Source organism: Merops nubicus, unplaced genomic scaffold (assembly GCF_000691845.1).
Source record: "Merops nubicus isolate BGI_N331 unplaced genomic scaffold, ASM69184v1 scaffold16647, whole genome shotgun sequence".
Lineage (NCBI taxonomy): Eukaryota > Metazoa > Chordata > Aves > Coraciiformes > Meropidae > Merops > Merops nubicus.
Window position 1 is genome coordinate 44,274 of NW_008622451.1, and position 21,033 is coordinate 65,306.

The 21,033-nt window shown below is 40.3% G+C and overlaps 1 protein-coding gene across 1 annotated transcript in view; it reads left to right on the plus strand.

Annotated features, from left to right (window-relative positions):
- The window catches only part of CUBN (cubilin (intrinsic factor-cobalamin receptor)), a gene marked incomplete at its 3' end in the record, with an annotated part of 43,485 nt that overhangs the window by 8,257 nt on the left and 14,195 nt on the right, over positions 1-21,033 (plus strand). The window contains exons 8-22 of the mRNA XM_008944799.1: positions 785-953; positions 1,712-1,843; positions 3,014-3,109; positions 4,307-4,428; positions 6,620-6,806; positions 8,232-8,350; positions 9,608-9,842; positions 10,151-10,332; positions 11,135-11,297; positions 11,503-11,693; positions 15,818-15,974; positions 16,597-16,775; positions 17,271-17,433; positions 17,612-17,828; positions 18,845-18,975. Coding sequence (XP_008943047.1) covers positions 785-953; positions 1,712-1,843; positions 3,014-3,109; positions 4,307-4,428; positions 6,620-6,806; positions 8,232-8,350; positions 9,608-9,842; positions 10,151-10,332; positions 11,135-11,297; positions 11,503-11,693; positions 15,818-15,974; positions 16,597-16,775; positions 17,271-17,433; positions 17,612-17,828; positions 18,845-18,975 — 2,443 coding nt within the window. The remainder of the gene's footprint in view (positions 1-784; positions 954-1,711; positions 1,844-3,013; positions 3,110-4,306; positions 4,429-6,619; positions 6,807-8,231; positions 8,351-9,607; positions 9,843-10,150; positions 10,333-11,134; positions 11,298-11,502; positions 11,694-15,817; positions 15,975-16,596; positions 16,776-17,270; positions 17,434-17,611; positions 17,829-18,844; positions 18,976-21,033) is intronic.

The window sequence follows — 21,033 nt, forward strand, 5'->3', positions numbered from 1 at the left end:
CCAAAACTACCCTGCCAAGCCTATGCTCCTTAACACTTTAATCTGTATACCCATGCATCATTCCAGATGCACCATATATTCTTTGTGCGGGGCTATAAAATAATTTCTTTGTTCAGCTGTAGAAGTTTTCACAACTCATCTCTATTTTTTTTTTCTGCCTATCTTTTGTGAAGAGAGCTTTTCAAAAGGGTTCAGTGTTGGTTTAACAGTGTCTGTTCCTGTGACAGTCAACAATAAAGATCCCATTAGCTTTAATTGGACCACAGCTAGATAAATGCTGAAATCTGGTCATTAGTAGGGTTTATTGGAGAAAAACGTTTTCCTCAAAGAAAACATATATTTGCAATTTAATGTCAGCACAGCATATTGCACAGATTACTGCACAGTTTGCTTAAAAGGGAGCAGACAAGCTGATTTCAGGTTGCTCGCACTGATCTATTTACCTTGGTTACAAAGCAAGCTGGTGACTTTTAATGATGTTTATGTACAGCTCATAATTGCTGTTCCTTTTCTCTGTGAGCTTTGGGCTAAATTACAGGTTTCTTTTACGAAAATAATGAATGAGACTGTTGTTGCTTCCATAATCTAAAGAGGTGAATTCAGAGGAAGAAATAGACTGAGAAAACTATCGGAGCGACTTGTAAGACAGAATGTGAAAACCATGTAATGCTCTGGAAACTTTCTTGCTGTAGTTGGAAAGACATTTTATAAAATTAACTCCTCCTGCCCTTTTCTTGACTGCATTAACCGTCTTAAATATGTGATGTGGTGTTTGCTGTGGCAGCCCAAGTACCGCTGTGTGTGCGACGCTGGCTGGATGTCCCCTCCCGGCAGCCCCGCCTGCAGCACTGACATAGATGAATGCAGCCTCCCCAGCCCCCCCTGCTCACAGAACCCACCGGTGCAGTGCTACAACACAGCAGGCTCCTACTCGTGTGGTCTCTGCCCCGCAGGTATCATGTCCTTCCACGCTTTCAGGTGGGAGGGGGTGGCAGCAGGTAGTGCTGCCTGTATGTCATAAGCACAGAGACGGGATCCAGATGAGAGTAACACTATGAAATGCTTTGTTGTGTATTCTTGAGAATAAATGCCTGCAGGTTGTCTTATCTAGGTAATGCAGCCAGGGGGGTCTAACACATGATTTACCCCATCCTGAACTGAGCATCTAAATGGATCTGATGTACCCTCATGTCCATACATACCTCCATGTCCATTATGTCCTATTATCTTTGTGTATTAGGTCTGAGGTACTTTCATATCTTTATGCCCACTGCCCTAAGGGAATATTAAAATTTAATTATCTCCTCAGGCCATATAACCTATGATTCCTCCTCCTGAGGTGGGTAGGTGGTGTGTGTGGGAGTAGTACTTGAAGCATTTAACCAGAGTTATGATAAAGCTTTGCTGAAAATTGTACGTGTGTGCACGAAAACAGAACTGCTTCCTTCTTAGGTTAAAGGGTGTTTGATTCTGGAATATCCAGAATACAGCTAAAATAAAATGTTCTTGCACACACATCTCCACCCTGTTGTGTTTGTAATCTGTTGTGCAGACTAGTTCATTCATCAGTTACGAGAGGGATAGGTCTTCTCTTGTGTTAATGAAGTGAAATTCAAAAGTCGTGTTTTTATGCCCTCTGAAAAGATCTGGTCAAAGAAGAAAAAGAAAAGGACATTGTGTATTTTAATGTCTTTCCTGTTCTTCTTTCTAGGTTGGCAAGGCAATGGATACAGTTGTCAAGACATTGATGAATGTGAAAGTAATAATGGAGGCTGCTCAACAGCACCGATGGTTCAATGTATCAACACAATGGGATCCTTCCACTGTGGGCTCTGTCCACCAGGTAAAATGGAATTTTTTTGTTAATAAAACTGTGGAAAGGCTTAAAAGATGAAGATTTAAGATGTTTGGGCCTGTTTTATGGTAGACTTAAGAAGCTAAAGATTGATTTTGTATAAAGAAGTATCACATACACAAAGCAATACTTTAATATAGAACGCAAAGTCCAAGTATATTCAAACTGCTTCAGCTATTAATTAACATTTTGTAGACTATGTCTATAATGCTGCTTCTCTGAAATGTGTTTCTTCTATACTAGGTAGCCCTTTTCAGTGTTAGAGCCAGGGTTTGATGAAGTACTTCATAAGATCTTTGATGGGAAACAAGGATTGTGTAATTATGATAGTGATTTCATTGTCTGCATTAATTGAAAGAGCATCTTGTGTGGAGTAAATCCATTGTATTGTCTGTCTTAAAAGCCTTGATAATTGTCACGCTCTGAATGCTGTCTAAGCAGGCAGTGTTTCCATTGCAGTACAGGTCAAGCAGTAAAAGTCATGACTTGTGTTTTTATAATTTGTGGTTTATGATTTCAAATACTTTATGAAATGCAAGCTATCAATACAAGAAATCCTAACAGGAAAAAGTTTTTCTAACTGACCTTTCAATTGCTATTTAAATGGCAATAGACAACAGGCAGTGAAGTCTCTCAGTTGCTGAGCACTGAAGGGCTATCACCGTGCTGGAAACATGGCCCCAGAAGTTTTGATGTGGTGCAGTGGGCCTCACCTCTGGCCATGCAGAGTGTGCTGCAGCACTTTGGTCCTGATGAGCCTTCTGAGGGGAGCTGGATGTGTGTTTGACACCCCAGGGTGGCTCTGACTTGCAGTGGGAAGCCTGGAAGTGTCTGGTGCCAGCTGGGTGCAGATGCATAAGGAGAGCAGCACATAGTGGCTGAGAGAATTAAGCCTCACTGACCTCACTAGATTTCGCTAGCACTAATTTAACTTTTTTCCTAAAATCATGGGAGGATTTAGTTACAATCAGAATCTGTCCCTACAGTGTAGGAACCACAATAATAATCCCAGCTTTTACTTCAGAGGCTATATCAACTTTTTATTTTTAACTACAGAAGACTGTGATTTTACACTGTAAATTAATAATTTTCTCACCAGATGATTGTTCTCGGAGAATGCAGTTTATTACATTCTAACTGAGGTTTGCCTCTGAACAGGTTATGAGGGAGATGGACAAACATGTACCCAGGTTGATATCTGCTCAATAAATAATGGAGGGTGCCATCCTTCGGCTACTTGTACCTCAGCTCCAGGTATGATGCTCTCTTAAGGACTCTAAGTCATGCCAGTGTGAATCTCAAGGAGGATTTTGTTAGGCTGAATCCACTTTGTAGCAACACATTTAGATTGCATCCTCTTCTCCATAGTCAGTTTTGCCTCACCCAAAGGAGTTCACAGGCATGGTAGCTAAAGCCAGGAGGTCATTGCACAAACACTGACAGAAATAGATTTCAGCTCCACCAAAGGGGAGATTTCATCATAAAAACATGGAAATCTTCACCGTTTCACTTTGATGCACTTTTCCAGTTTCAGCTTGTAATGGTTTGAAAACAAACCAGTGAGAGACTCCAAGTCAGAAATACAATTTAATAAGAAAAAAAAAAAAAGCAATAATACAAAGGAAAACCACAGCCAGAGTCAGAATACAACCTGATACTCTGTAGTTAGGGTGGTGGTAGCAGTCCAGATGAAACAGTGGTCTTGTAGAAAAGATCTGGTAGCTCTTGTCCTCTGGAAATCCAGTGGGTAAGGCCCCCTGTGCTGTCCTGAACCCCAGTTTATATCCAGGTGGGAGCACTTGGCGCCTCCCCCTGGGTGGAGCATCTCACAATGGGTTGATATCAGTCTATGAGTCATGCAGTGGGTCCTTGATGGTCCATTAAACAGAAATAGCTCCTGGGGGGACTCTGTATGAGTCATGGGGTGAGGCATGGATGGGCCCATTAACAGGGAGGACTCCTCCTGCTGGGTGGGAAAGGTGTTAACATCTCCCCTGACCTTGAACTTCTTTCCTTATCTGTTATAGCCTGGGGTGTGAGGTCTGTCCTGGGCAGCTGCTACCCATGATTTTCTTAACAGCCCATGAGCACTGACACAGAGAGTATAGAATATACAGTTTTGGTTCTACCCACATAAGGATAAACTGGTCCCAGCCCCTGTAACCATGAGACAGCTACTGCTACTATTTTTCTCCTTTCCATAAATACCCTTTGATTACTCCCACCACTTCCCACAAAGGTGACCTTGGACTCTGAGGCACCCATAGGAAAGCAACACTAGGGGCCTTTCCATGGTCAAACAGGACACTGACCAGGGAAGGTGTCAAAAGATCAAATAATTCAGAACTATGTAAAGGCTCTGCTTCAAAATGTCTAGGACCTTTACTGCCACTTGTATTGTCATTGCAACAAGGACTGAATTACTTTCTGTGTCTTGTCTCATCTCCCCAGGGCTAATGCCATTTTGTTCCTGCATGTCTGGGTACACTGGAAGTGGATATGGGCCAAATGGGTGCTCTCCTCTCAGTGATGTTTGTCAGCTGCAAAACCCCTGTGCACATGGGCAGTGCTTGGTGAGTGCCGGGCTCCTCCCAGTTAGGGACTGCGTTACGTAGCTGCAACCAGTAACAGCAGGGAGGCTGGTGGGACACAGAGTTGGGTGCAGACCTACTAAGGGTAATGAGGCAAGGTCAGCAAGGCGTGGGAGATCAGTGGGTACAACTAGGGGAAACAAAGTGCCTCTCATGGCACACAAGACATTTCTTTCTGTTCGAAGCAGAGGTGGCAATCTTGTCACTAAACCTGAGAGGTTGCAGCTGGTACCACAGGCTAGCAATGGAATGCTGGTGCTGGTGAGGGAGAACTGATGAATGGCTGGCCCTGGTAGGACAGGACAGTGGTTTACCACCTTGAATCAGGGAGGAATTGCCCATAATGACAAAACCAGTGGCTCTGCTGACCTTCAGACTGCTAAAATCCAGTACAGTTAATCATGTTTCTAGGCTGACCTTGTGAGAGCCCAGTCTCAGGCTGTTCATATGGAAGGGATGCTTCATGGGAATTTGTTGTAGTCCTGCTGGTAGCTAACCGGTTTGGACCTTTATTGATTGGTGGTATGAATTCGTTTTTCTTGTACAGGGATCACTTAATTTGTCCAAATGGACCTGCTGAAGGCCTTTTGGCTTCCTCAGTGAGGTGTGCTGTGCTCAGGAAAATCCACACTGCAGACATGAGGATTTTGATGATTCTGTTGTGGAGGATATTTATGATGATGATTTTTGAAAAACGTTGACAAATGGTGAATTTGTTGTTCAAGTAGAGTCTGACCCCATTTGTCCATATTGGTTTGTGGGTATCCTGCTTTTGATGGGCCTGGGAGGCAGAGGGGAAAAGGGACATATGAAATGGACTTGGTAGTGTTAGGTTAACTGTTGGATTCAATGAGCTTGAGGGTCTTTTCCAACCTAAATATTTCTACAATTCTATCATATGTTGCCTTTCCCTTTTCCCCTTTTCTGTGTGAAAGATGTTCCCCTCACCTCTACTCCTTCCCTTACCAGGGATCCTCAATCTCTTTTCTGTAGGTATCTATTGTCTTTTCACTTAGATACTTAAAGGGCCTTTTGTGCCCAGATATCACCTACGTTTTCTGACTATTTAGAAACTATTTATTTTAGTTAGTCCATTGAGAGATCTGATGTCTTCCCCTAAATATATCCTAACATGCAACTGTAGGCAATCATGGCTACAAATTACTGCATAAAGATAATAACATAGTCAGATACTTCAGTGATGGGACTACAGAAGCAGCTAATAAAATAGAGGAACAGCAGAACTGTATTTGGCCAGTGTAATGACAGATGAAATGTAACGTTAATTAAATATCAGGCAATGCAGATCAGAAAACGTCTTTTTTTTTTTGCATTCAAAAGCAACATTCAGAGCCCTAATTGCACATCAAAGTCCTCTTCCATCATACTGACAAGTCTCTATTCCGGACACAGAGGACATAAACAGAGAATGCAAAAGGAAATAAAAAATATAGCACATTGATTGTATGTCATCAAAGATGGGATTGTTAGCATGTACCTTGGAATACCACGTTCTGCCTTACCTGTAAAAATCATGTCTACAAAGCAAGATCTAAAAGGAAAGAGGACATATGAAATTAAAACAGAGGTATGGAAAGACTTGATTATAAGGAGCAGTAGTGAAGTTTGAGACAAAAGAAATGGAAAAGAGCTATACAGAAAAAGGAACAGTGAATGCAGTGAAGGCAATGAAATTGTTTCCGTTTAACATCCCTCAGGATGAAAATAAAAGTTAACAGTCCACCTAGCTGCAGTGCAGACTGCCCAAAGAACAGGCTTGAGAGGAAGGATTTATAAACCACTGTTATCTTCACATGCTATTTATATGGGTTAGATAATATGATTGACTTTTTTCTAGGGTGGCCGTTTCAAAGCCAAGCAAACAGTTTTCTGATCAGCTAAATGAATACAGATTTTGTCTTTTTAGAAAGTAATTTGAAGGAGCCCTGAAAATATATAACTTAATAGAAAAAGCAGAGAGCTAGATGATCTGGGTAGGCTTTGGGTTTATTTTGGTATTCACCAGTGCCCATCAAGGCCATTAAATTCCAAAGGTTTTATTGCTTTACCCTGATATCTTCACATAAAATAAACGTAAATATCACTTTCTGCCAACTACATTGATTCCCTTAGGTGATCTATGCGTTTTTATTGTGTTTGCTTATACCTGTAGGCAACGACCTCTGGATATTTCTGCCTGTGTAACGCAGGCTGGACAGGCCCTAACTGTACAGAGAACATTGATGAATGCGTTAGCAACCCCTGCCAGAATGGGGGGACCTGCACGGACGGGGTCAACGGCTACTCCTGCGAGTGCACCAGTGCCTGGACAGGACCACAGTGCCAGACTGCCCAGCAAGGTAAGGTCAGGACCTCCTCCCTGGGAGAAATGGGCCACCAGGCTTCAGCAAGTAGATGCTTGGCGTATATGATTAATATGTGAATAAGAATCAAATTATGATGGAAAAAACCCAGCACTCTTCCTGATGCATTACAGGTCCAAATCCAAAGTCCCTTGAAGTCAGAGTTTTCCATGAGTTTTGTTTATAGCTGCTTTGTTTAGCAGTAGGAGCATAACAATGAAGTTGATCTGCAGGCCCTCTGGCCTTGACTAGACACTGGACAGCCTGAAATCAGATGTCAGTTACTGAGAAAGTGGTCTGGAGCTGGCTGGGAAAGAGGATCCAATATAAGTAGAACAGATTTACAAGGGAATATATTAATATTTCTCTTTTGTGCATACTGTTTCATTTGTTGTGAATCTGAGAGGCCCTGACATTTTAAGTCAAGATGAAAAGCCAGAAAAAGTTTTCAAAAATGAATTAATTGAAAGAAAAGTTATCCATGAAAATGGGGGACTCTGAGTTTTATAGAGTGACTGCAAGCCTTTAACATTTCTCCTTAATATCACTTTCTGTTTGTTTGGGATTTTTTTTCCCCTTAACTTTAATTAAACAAGATCAGGACAGCATCCCAGTGAGTGTCTCTGTGGCAACCATCTGTCAGATGACTCATATTTATTGCAGGTTGCTGTGAAGAAAGCAGATTAACTTTTCACAGAATACAGAATGTAAAACTTTCACTGAGCCCCTGTGAAATCTGCTCTATCTTAGAGCTACTTAAGGCTCTTTCCTATTTTACTTAAATATCTAACCAGTAATGTTTTATTATTAAGCACATGTAGAAAAAAAAAAATACTTTTAACCATTCATAGTAGATGGGATAGAAAAATAGTTTTATCCAGTGTGAAATAATAATGTATCAACTTCTTGTTTAGTTCCTAATCAAGGGAAAAATAACACATTTTATGACATGTTGATTCTAGATCTGATCGAGAAATGGTGAGATGTTTTGGACACTTCAAACAAAATTACATTCTGTTTGCCACTCCTTGAAACAAAATACTTAATTTCAGTTTGCTGAGAACTGAATATTTCTTCGGCATCAGTTCAGTGTTAAAACTACAGCTGCTTGTTGTAGACTGTAGCTATATGCACACTGTATTTTGGATGCCTTATGGATATATTTTTCTGTACCTGTTTGGGATTCCAGCTGAAAACCTTTGTTCTTTTCCCAGGAACTACTTTTCTCTCAGGGAGTAGTTTTCCTCATTTTTTTGTGATGTCTTTCTGCTTTAAAGGAAAACCTCAAGAGCTTTTTACAGAAGTACCATTCACACTTGTTTTAAATGGTTACACAGCCAAAGCTATGCAAGAAAGTTAGGTTTTAAGTCTGTACAGTGATAGCACAAATTAATCCATTTAATTCTCTCTCTCTTTCTGCAGTTTGTGGAGGATATCTCTCAGGCTTGAAGGGGTCTTTCAGTTACCCTAACAGCCCAAACAGCCAGCAGTACAACAGCGGCGTTAGCTGTGCTTGGCTTATTCAGACTAATCCAAACAAGGTAAAATAGAGTCCAGGTTAAAGTAAATCCTCACTCTGCAGAACCTTCAGCTTATCAGAGCAAACATGACCATCTTCGTGCCACATATTCCAGTACCGTGATCCAATCCCCTCAGAATAAATAGTTTTTCAAAAAGAAAAAGTTTCAGATCCTTACAAGCCTTCAGGCTCCTTAGCCTAAGAATTTGCCTGGGTTACATTTTCAAGGTTTTTCCTACCCAGCTGAGGGCTGGAATTTGTTGTCCTATGACCAGCTATAGAAGGTGTCTGTTTTACATTGCTTTAGAATATGATCTGTGAACAGCTGCTTGAGAAAGCTCTGCTCTGTTGGGCTCAACAGTTGGTTCATGAACTAAGCGAACCCAGAATAATTTCATGTTTCTGATTTATGAGTGCCAGAAATGTGGAATGCTGAATTCGTATTGTCAATGGCTTTGTGTAATAAGAACGTTAGAATTTTTTAAGGATTAATTTTTAAATGTTGCACTCAAGTGTATATTCTGATTTTTATCTGAAGCTAACAGCTCCCCTTGTGTTATACTTCTGACTTGATCCGGTTTTGACATTTCATGACATGAATTAAGTAGTTTGATAAACCAGTGGTTGTTGGTAGTTTCTTCAGCATTATACAAATGTATGTGACGTATCCTCAGCTTTAAGTCTGAGTACCACTGCTGTCTTCAGCAGAGCTATGTTCAAGCACCTCAGTGAGGAATCTGAACTTACATAAAACTTTGTATATCACTAAGTATCTAGAGTGGGCTTATGAGACACTGATTTTATATGTGCAAAACCAGATCATGTAACTTTTTCTCTAACTCCCACTTTCAACCATAGGAAAGATGAGAAGCATTAATCATCTGATGAGAAAGCTGCCATGGGACACCTGGAATAAAGTATTCTATGCTGTATATCAATCTTTTCATATGGCTTGAAATATATATGCATATATATTTCACATACATGACAAATGCAGGCAAACAGTCTCAATTATTCCTTTATAAAAATAATGCTCTTTCCAGAAAGCTTCCCTGTCCAAAATCTTTCCTATCTGTCTTCTCTCTTTTCTTTTGACTCTTAACATTCTCTAATATCTTCTGTCCTGGAACTTCTCAGGAAATGGCATAACGGCTCCAAAAGCTTGTAGATACTCCCAGTTGCATGAACAAATACATCTGTTCTATGCAGAGTTACTGCATAAACAGTGTCTCAGCAGATGGAAATAAAACAGATCTCTTATTTTGCTGCTTCCTGTTAGATCCTGCGTATTACTTTCCCATTCTTCCAACTGGAGACAAGTAATGACTGTAACTCCGACTTCCTTCAAATACATGACGGGCCTTCAGCGTCAATGCATATGCTGGGAAAATACTGTGGCTCCTCACCTCCTGCAGAGCTTTTAAGCTCCCACAACTCCCTGTATTTTTGGTTCTACTCAGACCACACCCTTACAACGGAAAGCTTTACTGTTCAGTGGGAATCTCGTGATCCTGGTAAGTTTGATGAGAGGTCATGTTATTTAGCAGCTTCATGGCTTTGGAGCAAAATGAATGACATTTCCTCTGATTAAGAGATATTAGGAGCAGGAAATATTTGAAGTTCTGCTTTTATAATTAAATTGCAGAATTAAATGAAAAATTTAAAGAAAGAAGTAACTTGGTTTGTTTGGCTTGCTCTTTGTTTCTTAACTTATTCTGGTTCCCAAGGTGGTACCTAGTTTTGACACTGTAGGAGAAGTCATCTTCTGACCTGTCATGTATTGTTAAAGACTGTGTTCTTCCATGTTTTCTTTTCATGTTAGAATGTGGTGGTGAGCTGACAGATCCTTATGGCTCAATAAGCTCTCCGGGATACCCTGGTAATTATCCTGTAAATAGAGACTGTTTCTGGACCATCTCAACCAGTCCTGGCCTCCTCATCACATTTGCTTTTGGCACACTAAGCCTGGAACACCATGAAAATTGCAGTTACGACCATTTAGAGGTAAAGTATAATTGTGGATTATGACAGCATTTTATGGCTATGTTATTGCAAAACGGGGTATTTCAAAACTTTTTGTACATACAGAAGGGAACTGTTTGAAAATTAAATCCTGAGTTGAAATGATCAGGTGTAATTAATTATTCCAGCCATCCATACACACTCAGATACAAGCAGTATAACAGAAAGAGGATGATATTCCACTCCACTGAAGTCAGTGGAAGTCTTGAGACTAAAGAGGATAGGATTCAGGCCAAATACTTGGTGTGAGGCTTTCACTTTCTTACAAAGTTCAACCTCCAAAACCTTTGTTGAATGTCAACCCACAGACAATTAACCAGCCTAAGAAAAACTATTAGGGAAAGGGATATATAATTAATAGATTTATATTATATAGTAGAGCCTATGACTTGTTGTGTGAGCCTAGGGTTTTTTCTCAAGTAATGGTTATAGAATTCACCAATATCCAGTTCTGGAAATGTGAAGGTGGTTTGGAATAGCGTGTTCTTCAAAACTGTGCAATGTAGAAAATGATTTCTGGAAAACAGTTCAACAGTACCTCTGATGCTTTCTTTCTCTTTCACAAAACCTTTGATGGCTCTCCTAGGAGCACTATCACTGCTATGCTGATGGGTCTCTTTCTTGGTTCCTGTGTGTTTGGAGGAAGTTACCTATGAGCTTTCCCTCCACCCACCATCTAAAACATCTCCTGGGGCCTCCAAGATAACTTTTTAAAAGTGTTGGTGCTGTTCACAGTTGGCACACATCTAATAATCATAAATGCTGATCTATCATTCTTGTCTAGATTCGAGATGGTCTTTTTCCACAAGACCCCATCCTTCGTAAATACTGTAGCACTAGATCTCCACCCCCACTCCAAACCACTGGTCCATATGCATGGATTCACTTTCACTCTGATGAGTTAGTTACTGATAAAGGCTTCCGCATCCTCTATACAACATCTCCTGGTAAGTGAACTTCAGCATTTAAGGTTGGGCTGTTACATCCCTCAGTTATAGTTGATAGTGTATGAATAAATGTAATGAGCACTTGTTATTTAATAATACAGAAAGCCTCTTTGGCTTGCAGCCATTGTACAGAGGCAGCCTAAACTGGAAGAGTTACCATACTTGTGAGTGTCTCAACTAATATATAATTTTTTTCTTAATATAGCAGATCCCAGTTGTGGAGGAAATTACACGGATAACGAAGGAGTTATCACATCCCCTTTCTGGCCTAGCCCTTATATCAAGAACCAACAATGTATCTACATTATCAGACAGCCAGAGGATGAAAAAATATACCTCAACTTTACCCACATGGAACTGGAGAATCATACTGATTGTTCACTGAATTATATTGAGGTGACTTCTCTTAAGCAGTTAAGATGAAAGGTTGATTCCACGTGTGTACAACCTTTTGTATGCTGCATAATTTCTGTCCCAAGGGCCACTACAGAAATGGGTATTAATCAAAGGACTAAGCATACCTCTTTACTAAGGTCCAAAAGTCACAGGGGCTAAAAGAGCATAACTGTATATTTGAAATGAAGCAAAGATAAGATAACAAGAAAGTCTCTCTACCTTAATACCAATTCTTAATTGGCTGTACATGATTAAGGTGGAGTTTGGACCTTTGGTAAATGCATACCAAATATAACAAAAATAGAAATAAAAATAATGCTGCAGTCACTATTCAGCATTTTCTGGAGTTGTGGTGTTATACTGAAAATCTTGTTCTGGGGCAAAAAGTAAACATACCATATATATTTATATATACATACATATGTACATATGGAAAGACAAGAGCTTATTGTTAGTATAACTTAAATTTAGAAGTCTAATTCAATAATTGTTACTAGTCTAATTATTACAGAAAAACAATAGGACAGTTATAATGATTCTATATGGGAATATAATACAGTAATAATGTTGATGTTATCTAAGATCTACTTGCAGTTATTTTTATGTTTGCTCAAGTGCTTTTACACCTAGCTCTTTCTTCATTGGTCTGCAGCTTCATGTTACATCCAGATTTACTACTATACAGAGCTTTTTAAATATGCTAGGTACCATTTCTTCATTTCTTTGTTATCCCTAAACCAAATTTTGTCCATCTCCAGGTCTGCATTTCTTCAGCTGAGCACAGATGAGGTTTGGCATGGTGCTGTGGAGGCCATGGAGGCTCCCCAGAGGGGCCAAGCCAGGCCTCGCAGTCAGGGCCAGTCCCACTGTCCTGGCCAGGATTCAAGACAGCCCCAGGGATCAGGCGCCTCTGTGGGGAGGTTGCCAGGGGATGTTTAGATTGGATATTAGGAAGAATTTCTTTACTGAAAGAGTGGCGAGGCATTGGAACAGGCTGCCTTAGGAAGTGGTGGAGTCACCATCCTTGGAGGTGTTAAAAAAACATGTGGACGTGGCACTTTACAACAGTTTAGTGGTCATGGTAGTGTTGGGTTGATGACTGGACCTGATGATCTTAGAGGTCTTTTCCAATCTTAATGATTGCACGATGAGCCAAGGGCAGGCTGGGATGTGGGCCTACAGGTGGGCCTGGCTCTGCCGAACCCATGGCTGGGCAGAGCAGAGCTGTGGTGAGCTAGAGACCAGCCCTGCAGTGTCACTGGGGCAGGGACTGATGTGCCTGGGGGCTGGCGCAGAGTCTGTGGGCATGTTGTGAGAGTCCCAGAGGAATCCAGTGAATCCTGGTGCTACCCACAGGGCCTGATGAGCTCTTTATGGCAGTGGCCCCTTGCCCCTTCTCCTGTTATTCTGTCCCTGTCCTGCCCTGCACCACGCTCTGACTCACCATGTCGCAAGGTGTCCGCTGTTGTACCTGGCCTGTCTTTCTCATACAGTGATAAGTGCCTCCCCCTGCATGGAGCAGCTGCTGGTTGTAAAAGCACGTGCTTGTACCATGCAGGGGTGACCAGAAGTAAAACAAAGGTAGCACAGACAGGCAGCTGATCAGTGGCGGTGCCACCACAAAAAAGTCAGGTCGAGCTCTGCAGCCCCAGTGCAGAGCTGGGTCCTGCGCTGCCACCAACACAGTTACGTGGCAGCGGGGTTTGGTTTTGTGCTTAATCTCTTCTTGACCAAATGAGGAATAGGCCCCGTGAACTCCATTCACTTAATCTGTTTTTAAAAGATGTTATTGTGCTGACTTCGTTCCCCTCCCTCCTCCTCTAATCAGAGACTTTGGTTGGAATGAAGTGTAATTAATTTCTGAAATGAGAGGGGAAGTGTGTTTAATGAAAACAGACAGCTTTTGTTTGTTTGGCCTCGTACTCCTCTTGCCTAATTGCTGGCAGAACAGCAGCTAAATTCAAAGCAGTCAGAGAAACAAAACCATTTCTGTTGAATGCAATCAGTTTGTATTAGTTCAGCAAGGCACTTCCCTCGCTGTTTGCTGATCAGTCACAAGCCATCCGGGTTCCCTGTGTTTCTGTCATACTCTTCTTCCTACCTTCTCACTCAATGACTTGGCCCAGAGCAGAGAAACAGGACCAACATTTTCTGACTGGGACAGTCGATATGAGTAGACCACTGTGCTCTTTTATAAAGGCCTGATTTTCCATATATGCTTTCCTAAAATACTGTCTCACTGGGGTTTATAATGAAATTCAGCCAGGGAACTAGCTTTTGTGTGTTTTAAGTTGCTTTAAAAGTCACTCTCTGACAACTGTTTTGTCACTTTGAAAGGGTGCAGATTGTTTCCATCCCTGGTGATACCAGGAAACTTGCAGAGTTTCCCCAGGGGCCAGACACAGCTCACAGGCACCTGCTCAGGGAGGGATGTTTCGTTTTTTATTGAGAAAGGAACAGCCCGGGACAAGGGATCTGCTGTATGAAGCTAGAGACAATAAAACGTATTTAAGAAAGACTATTTCATGGTGCTGCAGAGGTAAGGTATTAGCCAAGGCTGCTCCTTCTTGCCATCCTTCTAACTGGCAACATGATTCACATAGTTTAGGGAACATGTTGTTTTTGTCACTATTCACTGGCTTTATAAACAAAAAAATGTAAGGAGAATCGGCTCAAGAAAAAATATAAACTCTAGTGAACTATACTCCTGGAAACTTTCACAGCTGTCCAAAGATTTTCTGAATATTCTGGCACAAATTCTGATTTCAGTTGCTCTGCTGTAAATCCAGAACAATTCTGTCACCTTAAACTCAAGTCCTAGGGAAATAAAAAATATCCATTAGTCAGAAAGCCACCTCACCAGCAGGAGATTGACAAAGCTGTGGGAGCAGGCCAGCCACTGACTGCCCACCAGGACACTGATGAGGGTTCTCTGCCTTCTCTCCCAGCCCATGGAGGAACACAGCTGAGGAGGAAAGAGGTGATGTGAGGGGATCTGAAAGCTGGATGTTCCTGGCTTTGTCAATGCAACAATTTCTTGCAGTGAATAGCATATAGGTGCATTTAAAGGCAGTTCCAGTTGCAGGAGCCACCACCATTTTTACAGCATGTACAAGCTTTTCTTGATTTCAAGGGAATCTTTGGGAGAAAAATTGAAATTTTTCCCTGGGCAAATAGCAGAGGACCCCTTTTTGGGGCCTTAGCTTGTTGGCTGCACTCTTGGAGTGACATGGGCACCTCAGAGGGTGTTTTCATATCCCCTTGGCTATACCAGTGCTCTGCCTGGTCCCCTGGGTGTACCTGTTCTTACTCATGGACTGTGGGTTCAGGGCCTGAAGTTCAGAGGTGCAAACACCTCTTTTCCTTCTAGTCCCCTTGATAACCAGGATTTATAATCAACTTCTAGGAAAACACATAAGATACATTTCCTCTTTGATTAGCAAATTGATTGAAGTCAGTAGAGTGGCAGTGCAGAAGGTAGAAGCTGGAAGTGATTCCCTGATACACCTTCATAGTCATTATCCTGCACTGGACTCTTCAGATAAAGTAATGGGAAGATCTTAGTATACCTCTTTACTGCTTTAGGGACTCAGAGTTGCATCTCCTGTTAGCTATCTGTCTGGCTGCATTGGCTGAGTGTGACGGGACATGTGTTTGTTATGGAGAATTGCCCTTGAAAAATCACTAGAAATCTCATGGCCAGAGCAAGAAATCAGAAATACCCCCTTTTTTCTCCGTTAGATTTTCGTACTGGCAAAAATTTCATAGCTGTCACTAGTAAGCACCTTACTGGTCTCTTTCACACTAAACTTGTCCCAAATTGTACCAAAGCTGTGGTTTGTAGAGAAGATCTGTTTCATTTGTTTCATCTTAATGTCTTGTGACAATAGCATGTGTGTGTGTCTTCTGTGCTGAACATCCAGTCTTTCCTGTGAGCTCTCATAAGTCATGTACTTGTGCCTACTACAGTGATGGCTCTTTCCCCCTCTTACAAGTAAGAAAAATAGTTACTTTTTTTTTTTGTTATTTAACAGCTCTTGTGAAATTATAATTTTATCTGGATATCAAATCCCAATGCTTTTATAATCTGATGGTTTTCTTTTTTTTTTTCTTTGGATGACTAGGTTCGAGATGGTGACAGTGAGATGTCTTCCCTTATTAGGAAATTCTGTCATAGTACACTCATGTCCCCAGTCACTTCCACCAGCAACAGCCTCTGGATCAAGTTCAAGTCTGATGCTTCTGTGCAAAGGAGTAGCTTCAGGGCTGTTTATCAAGTTGGTAAGAGGAACTGATGACTTGCACAGTGAACTGCTCTGTAATTTGAACTCTTTCAGTCATTTCTGTGCTATATTATCCGTGTAAAAGGTCTAAGACTAACTCCAAAAGAAAGGAAAGAAAAAAAACAGAGTCTATGTGTTTATTTTTACTTTTAGAAATGCAAAGATGATAATCTGCTGCAGGTCTGTTGTAGGCACTCCTAGGATGCCTGGAAATGTACCTCTCATTGCTTCTATTAATAATAAAACACTTACTGCTAACGTACTAAAGATGATACAGCTATAATTTTGCCTAATTTTTTTTTTACTTTGACTTTTCCTATCTTTTAGTTCTTAATCATCAACAAATCTTTCTGTGTCTCTGAAAAAAATTAGTCAAATCCATTAGTTTTCATGGACACAGGTTGGTCTTCCGTATATACATATTTGTGCTATGCTTATAGCAATGTGTTCTTTTAAATAAGTTTTTAATACTACTCAGATGATCTGTAGTAGATGCTGTAAGACAATAGATAAAAAAGGAGTGGCTTTCTTCTAATTTCATACTAATATTTGATAGACATCACATTATACATTCCTTGAAACCATTCATCACAAGTACTGATTCTTGGTTCTCTTGGCAGCCTGTGGAGGCTCCTTGTCTGGAGCAGGCACTATCCACTCACCTTACTATTCCAGGATGTCCTCTCACCCAAAGACCTGTGAGTGGATCATCTCCCAGCCAGCTAGCAAAGTGGTGATTCTTAATTTTATTGACTTTGGCATTCGAAATACAACCACTTGTGACTCAGACTACATTGAGGTAAAGCATAATACACATACACTGTGAATAGTAGATTCTTGTCTGTATGTTCCTTCTCATACTCATCTCCACTAAAGCAGAACTGCTTGACAAGCAAGCACTTCTCCGAGCAGCTATGAAGGCTTTTCCAGGTTCATAATGGGATCCCAAACCTTCTCTTGATTCTTCTAAGGTAACATGACCATTTTGATAAACAGAGATGAGTATCAGGTGCCTTTAAATAGGCAGACCTGGTTTTGGAGGTTAATGTGCCACTTACTGTTGAGGGTGTAAGGTCTTAGCTTTTCTCCATCTGACAGGCTTTGAGTGGGAGAGCGCTTCTATGGAAGTTATGAGGTTGCACTGTGTGTGCCTGTAGTAGAAACAATGTTGTAGAGAGGGTAGGGTTTAACGTACTAAGGATCTCTTTTATATGATTATTGTGAATACATTTGTGCTTAAAACTTTAATATAATAGACATTTATATGGGCTATTTTGAATACACTGTTCTTTAGGTCAGAGATGGCAACAATGAAGACTCCCCTCTTTTGGGCAAATACTGTGGTACAGCTCTACCATCGAGAGTGCAGTCTACACAGAACTATCTCTATATCAAATTCAGAGCTTCCTCTCTTACCAACCTTGGTTTCAGAGCTGAGTACTGGCCATTAGATACAGGTGAGGATCTTTTTGTTATTTTCTGTGATGTCAAGAGTTTCAAAATTTTCCTGTACACAGTTGGCCATCAAGTTTTATGAGGGTGTAATGGGAGAGAAATTCTGAAAGTAACCAATTTTATAAGTACATAGCTTTTAAACAAATCTATCATTTAACATAATGTTTTAAATCTCTACAGCATGTGGGAAGACTCTCACTGGACCAGAAGGAACCATTACAAGTCCTGATCTTCCAGATGCCTACCCACATGGTATTAACTGTACCTGGATTATCAACGTTCAACCCGGCTACCTTATCCGCCTGACGTTCACTTCATTTAACTTGGCATTTGATTATAGCTGCAGAAACGATTATCTTGAAATATATGACAACAGCACTGTGCAAAAATTGGGAAGGTAAATATATCCATTAGCTGACAGACGAATTACTGTAGAGTGAGCCATGTTCTGTAGATCTTCCCATCCAGTTTGCTTCTGCAAATTTTGTGTACAAATTAATTTCTCTGCATTACCGGAACAACAGTAGCAATTTCTCTGCCTAGAACAGTAAAGGCAGCTTTTTTTTTTTTGACCGTGGAAGCAGAAGCACATTTAATAAATATTATAATGGGAGGAACTAGCTTGTGACAAAGGACAGCTTTCTTAAGGACAAATTTCAATAGCTGTCATTGTCTAGCTCCATTAACATTTAGATTTACAGGAAATAAGTTCAAAAGCATTAATATATAAGTTCAAAAGCATTGGTACATCTGTGCTCAGGTAAAGATGTGATTTGAAACATTTGCAGAAGTAAAAAAAAAAAAAAAAGATTACTTAAAAGATTGTGCATTTGGATCTCAGCAAAAACTAACCTCAAATCTGCATTTTATAGTATTTTGTTTTCACTTTCTCCTTATATGTGATTTTGTCTTGAGAAAGAGTCTTTTCTTCCCCTTCTCCAGTTGGGGTATGCATAGGGTTTTCTTGCTGCCCTAGAATTCAAGAATATCCAAAGTACTTGGGATACTCATCTGCAGCTGCAGCTACAGCTACAGTCTGTGAAGTAGTTGGCTGACATGGCAGTATTTTGGAAAATACGGAGCAAATGGCTGTCATAATGGAGAGTGTTTTGCAACCTTTGTCTTCAGGCAGCCACTCTTAGTCCTACCAAAAACCAGAATGTGTTGTGGGTACAGCATAGAATAATTTTGCTAAGAATTTGACAACCTGATGAAGTGTTTCTTCTCTGACTTTGCCACACAAGTTAGATTTGTACCCTTGTGCATGTGGTGTGTGCTATTTAGTCTCATGATACAGGAGATCTTTCTGTATGTGTAGCTGTTCAAACTTCTCAGGAAACCCGAATGCCCTTCCAGTAATACAGATGCTTCCTAAAGTACTGCCATTCAGTTTGGGACACCTTTTTGCTGCAGGTACTGTGGAAGATCAATTCCACCATCTCTCACTAGTGGTGGCAACATGATGATGTTGTACTTCGTGATCGATCACAATATTGCGTCTGAGGGCTTCTCAGCTAATTATATCTCCCTGGATGCATCAAAAGGTAATGTGCCAGTCTGTTCATTATGCAAATTAAATGTTTTCAGCTGTCAGTGCAAATAACCAGTACAAGAAACAGAAGCATCATCTTCTGTGTTGAACAGAAGACTTCCTGGTGCCTCTTCTACCCCCTTTTATTTATCCTGCTTTATTCACAAATGTTTTCCTCCCTGGGAAGGCAGAAGGCGATTTCTGTAAGCAGCCTTTTCTTTACTTTTTCTTACTGACTTTTCTTTAGAAAGTCAGTAAGAGCTGGCATGGCATAACTGCATGAATAATTTAGGAAAAGTATCTTCTGAATTTGCTTTGTCTGTTCTGAGCTGAGTATGTTTGATCTAGGAAGCTTAGCTACCATGGGCAACTTACTTGAATGGGAGACTCTCGGGTGCCATAAAAATCAATTTAGTCCCTAATAAGGTGCAATATAGATGATGAGCAGAGAAAGGTCATATTGGATGAAATTTGCTAAAACAGCAAATAACCTGAATGTGTAAACTGTGGTTTTTTTTTTTCATTATGACAGTGCAACTTTTCTGTCTTCAGAAGACTGCAAGGCTCCTGTTATGCCTTAAATCTGTTCTTTAAATATCTCCTCTTAAGGGGCCCAAGACATACATCAGTGGGGTAGGGTAAAGACTGCTGAAGAGGAGAATGACCATTCATTCCCTTAGTTCTCTAGAGCAGATTAAATCTAAGAAATTACTCCAAATTCTAATTGATTTGAAGGTTTTCTAGGGTGTGGGCTCATCTATGTTTTCAAACTATGCCTAACCCAGTTTACCTGGTCCAGTGTTTGCACGTCGCTCCAGCACTGAGAGTGTTTTAACAGTGACTGATCTGCACTTGAAAATGCAGACTCTTATTGAAAGACTGAAACTACCAGATTTGTAGACCAAACAGACATGGGTATCCTATTGCTTCCCTCAGCTGCTAAATACAGATCTGTAGTAGAAGAGGATTTTTGTGGGTAGAGAGACAAGTTCTACCTAACAGAATTCAACCACAGAAAGGGAAGAATGGGTCAATGGAAAAAAAGTAAAAGTGACAGTACATTAATAGCTGGCTTATTTCTGTGTCCATTGTTAACCAGTTTCTAGGTGTTTTGTGTGTGTGAGTGCAGGATGCAAGGGATTTATGAGATGAATATCAGAAATTCACAGTATGCATATATGTAGCCCTAAACTACCAATGAGTACTCATTGTTTGAATTTAGTTGCTTTAATAATTTTATTTTTCCTACTTTCTGAGTTTCTCCAACCTGTTTAAAATCAGCAAGATTTCCAGTTTCTACCTTGTGAAAAATAACTTGTTTCTTTGTAACATCTTGGAAAATTTAGCTGTTCTTTCCTCTCTTAAGTATGTGTTTGGGCAAGACCTGTACAGATTTTGTCAGTGTGTTTTATTTACTACCAGATAATTTATAAATCCAAATAATCCATTTGCTCAGCTACGTTCATTCACACTTGAGTTATCTGGCATGGAAACCAAAAAGCCAGTAAAACTAATTAAGATTTAATGAGAACTATTCCATGGAGGAAATTTCTGTTTGTTAGAAAATAATAGGTCAAAGCCCAAGATCTACTCTTAAATATCTTTCCAAGAAAAACTCTGTAGTTTGAAAACCAAGTTCTTAATAGTGAGAAATTGTGAAGTTATCAGCCTTATAAGGAAAGTCTTTTATAAGCCTGTTTTTGTAGCTGCAAACTGTAACTTCTGTATATCTAACTGGTGTTTGATAATGGGTATTTTTTTTGTTTTACTTTACCTCACTAATATTTCATGGTTGTATTTGATTCCTTTATGAATGTTCTTAGAGAGGTCTTCTCACAATTTTCAAGATCAAAATGCTCTTTACTCAACATTAATCTATATTTCTGTCTCTGAGTAACCCTATCTGTTTCTCTGGTTTTGTTGGTTTTCTCAATGCTGTGCAGGCTCACTGCTCTTCCATATTCCCCTCCTTTAACCATCACTATGGTGATTGGATTTACTCATCTTTCATCCAGAGCACTACTTTATGCAGTATGTGAGGTTCAAGCTGCATCAATATTCCTGCAGGAAT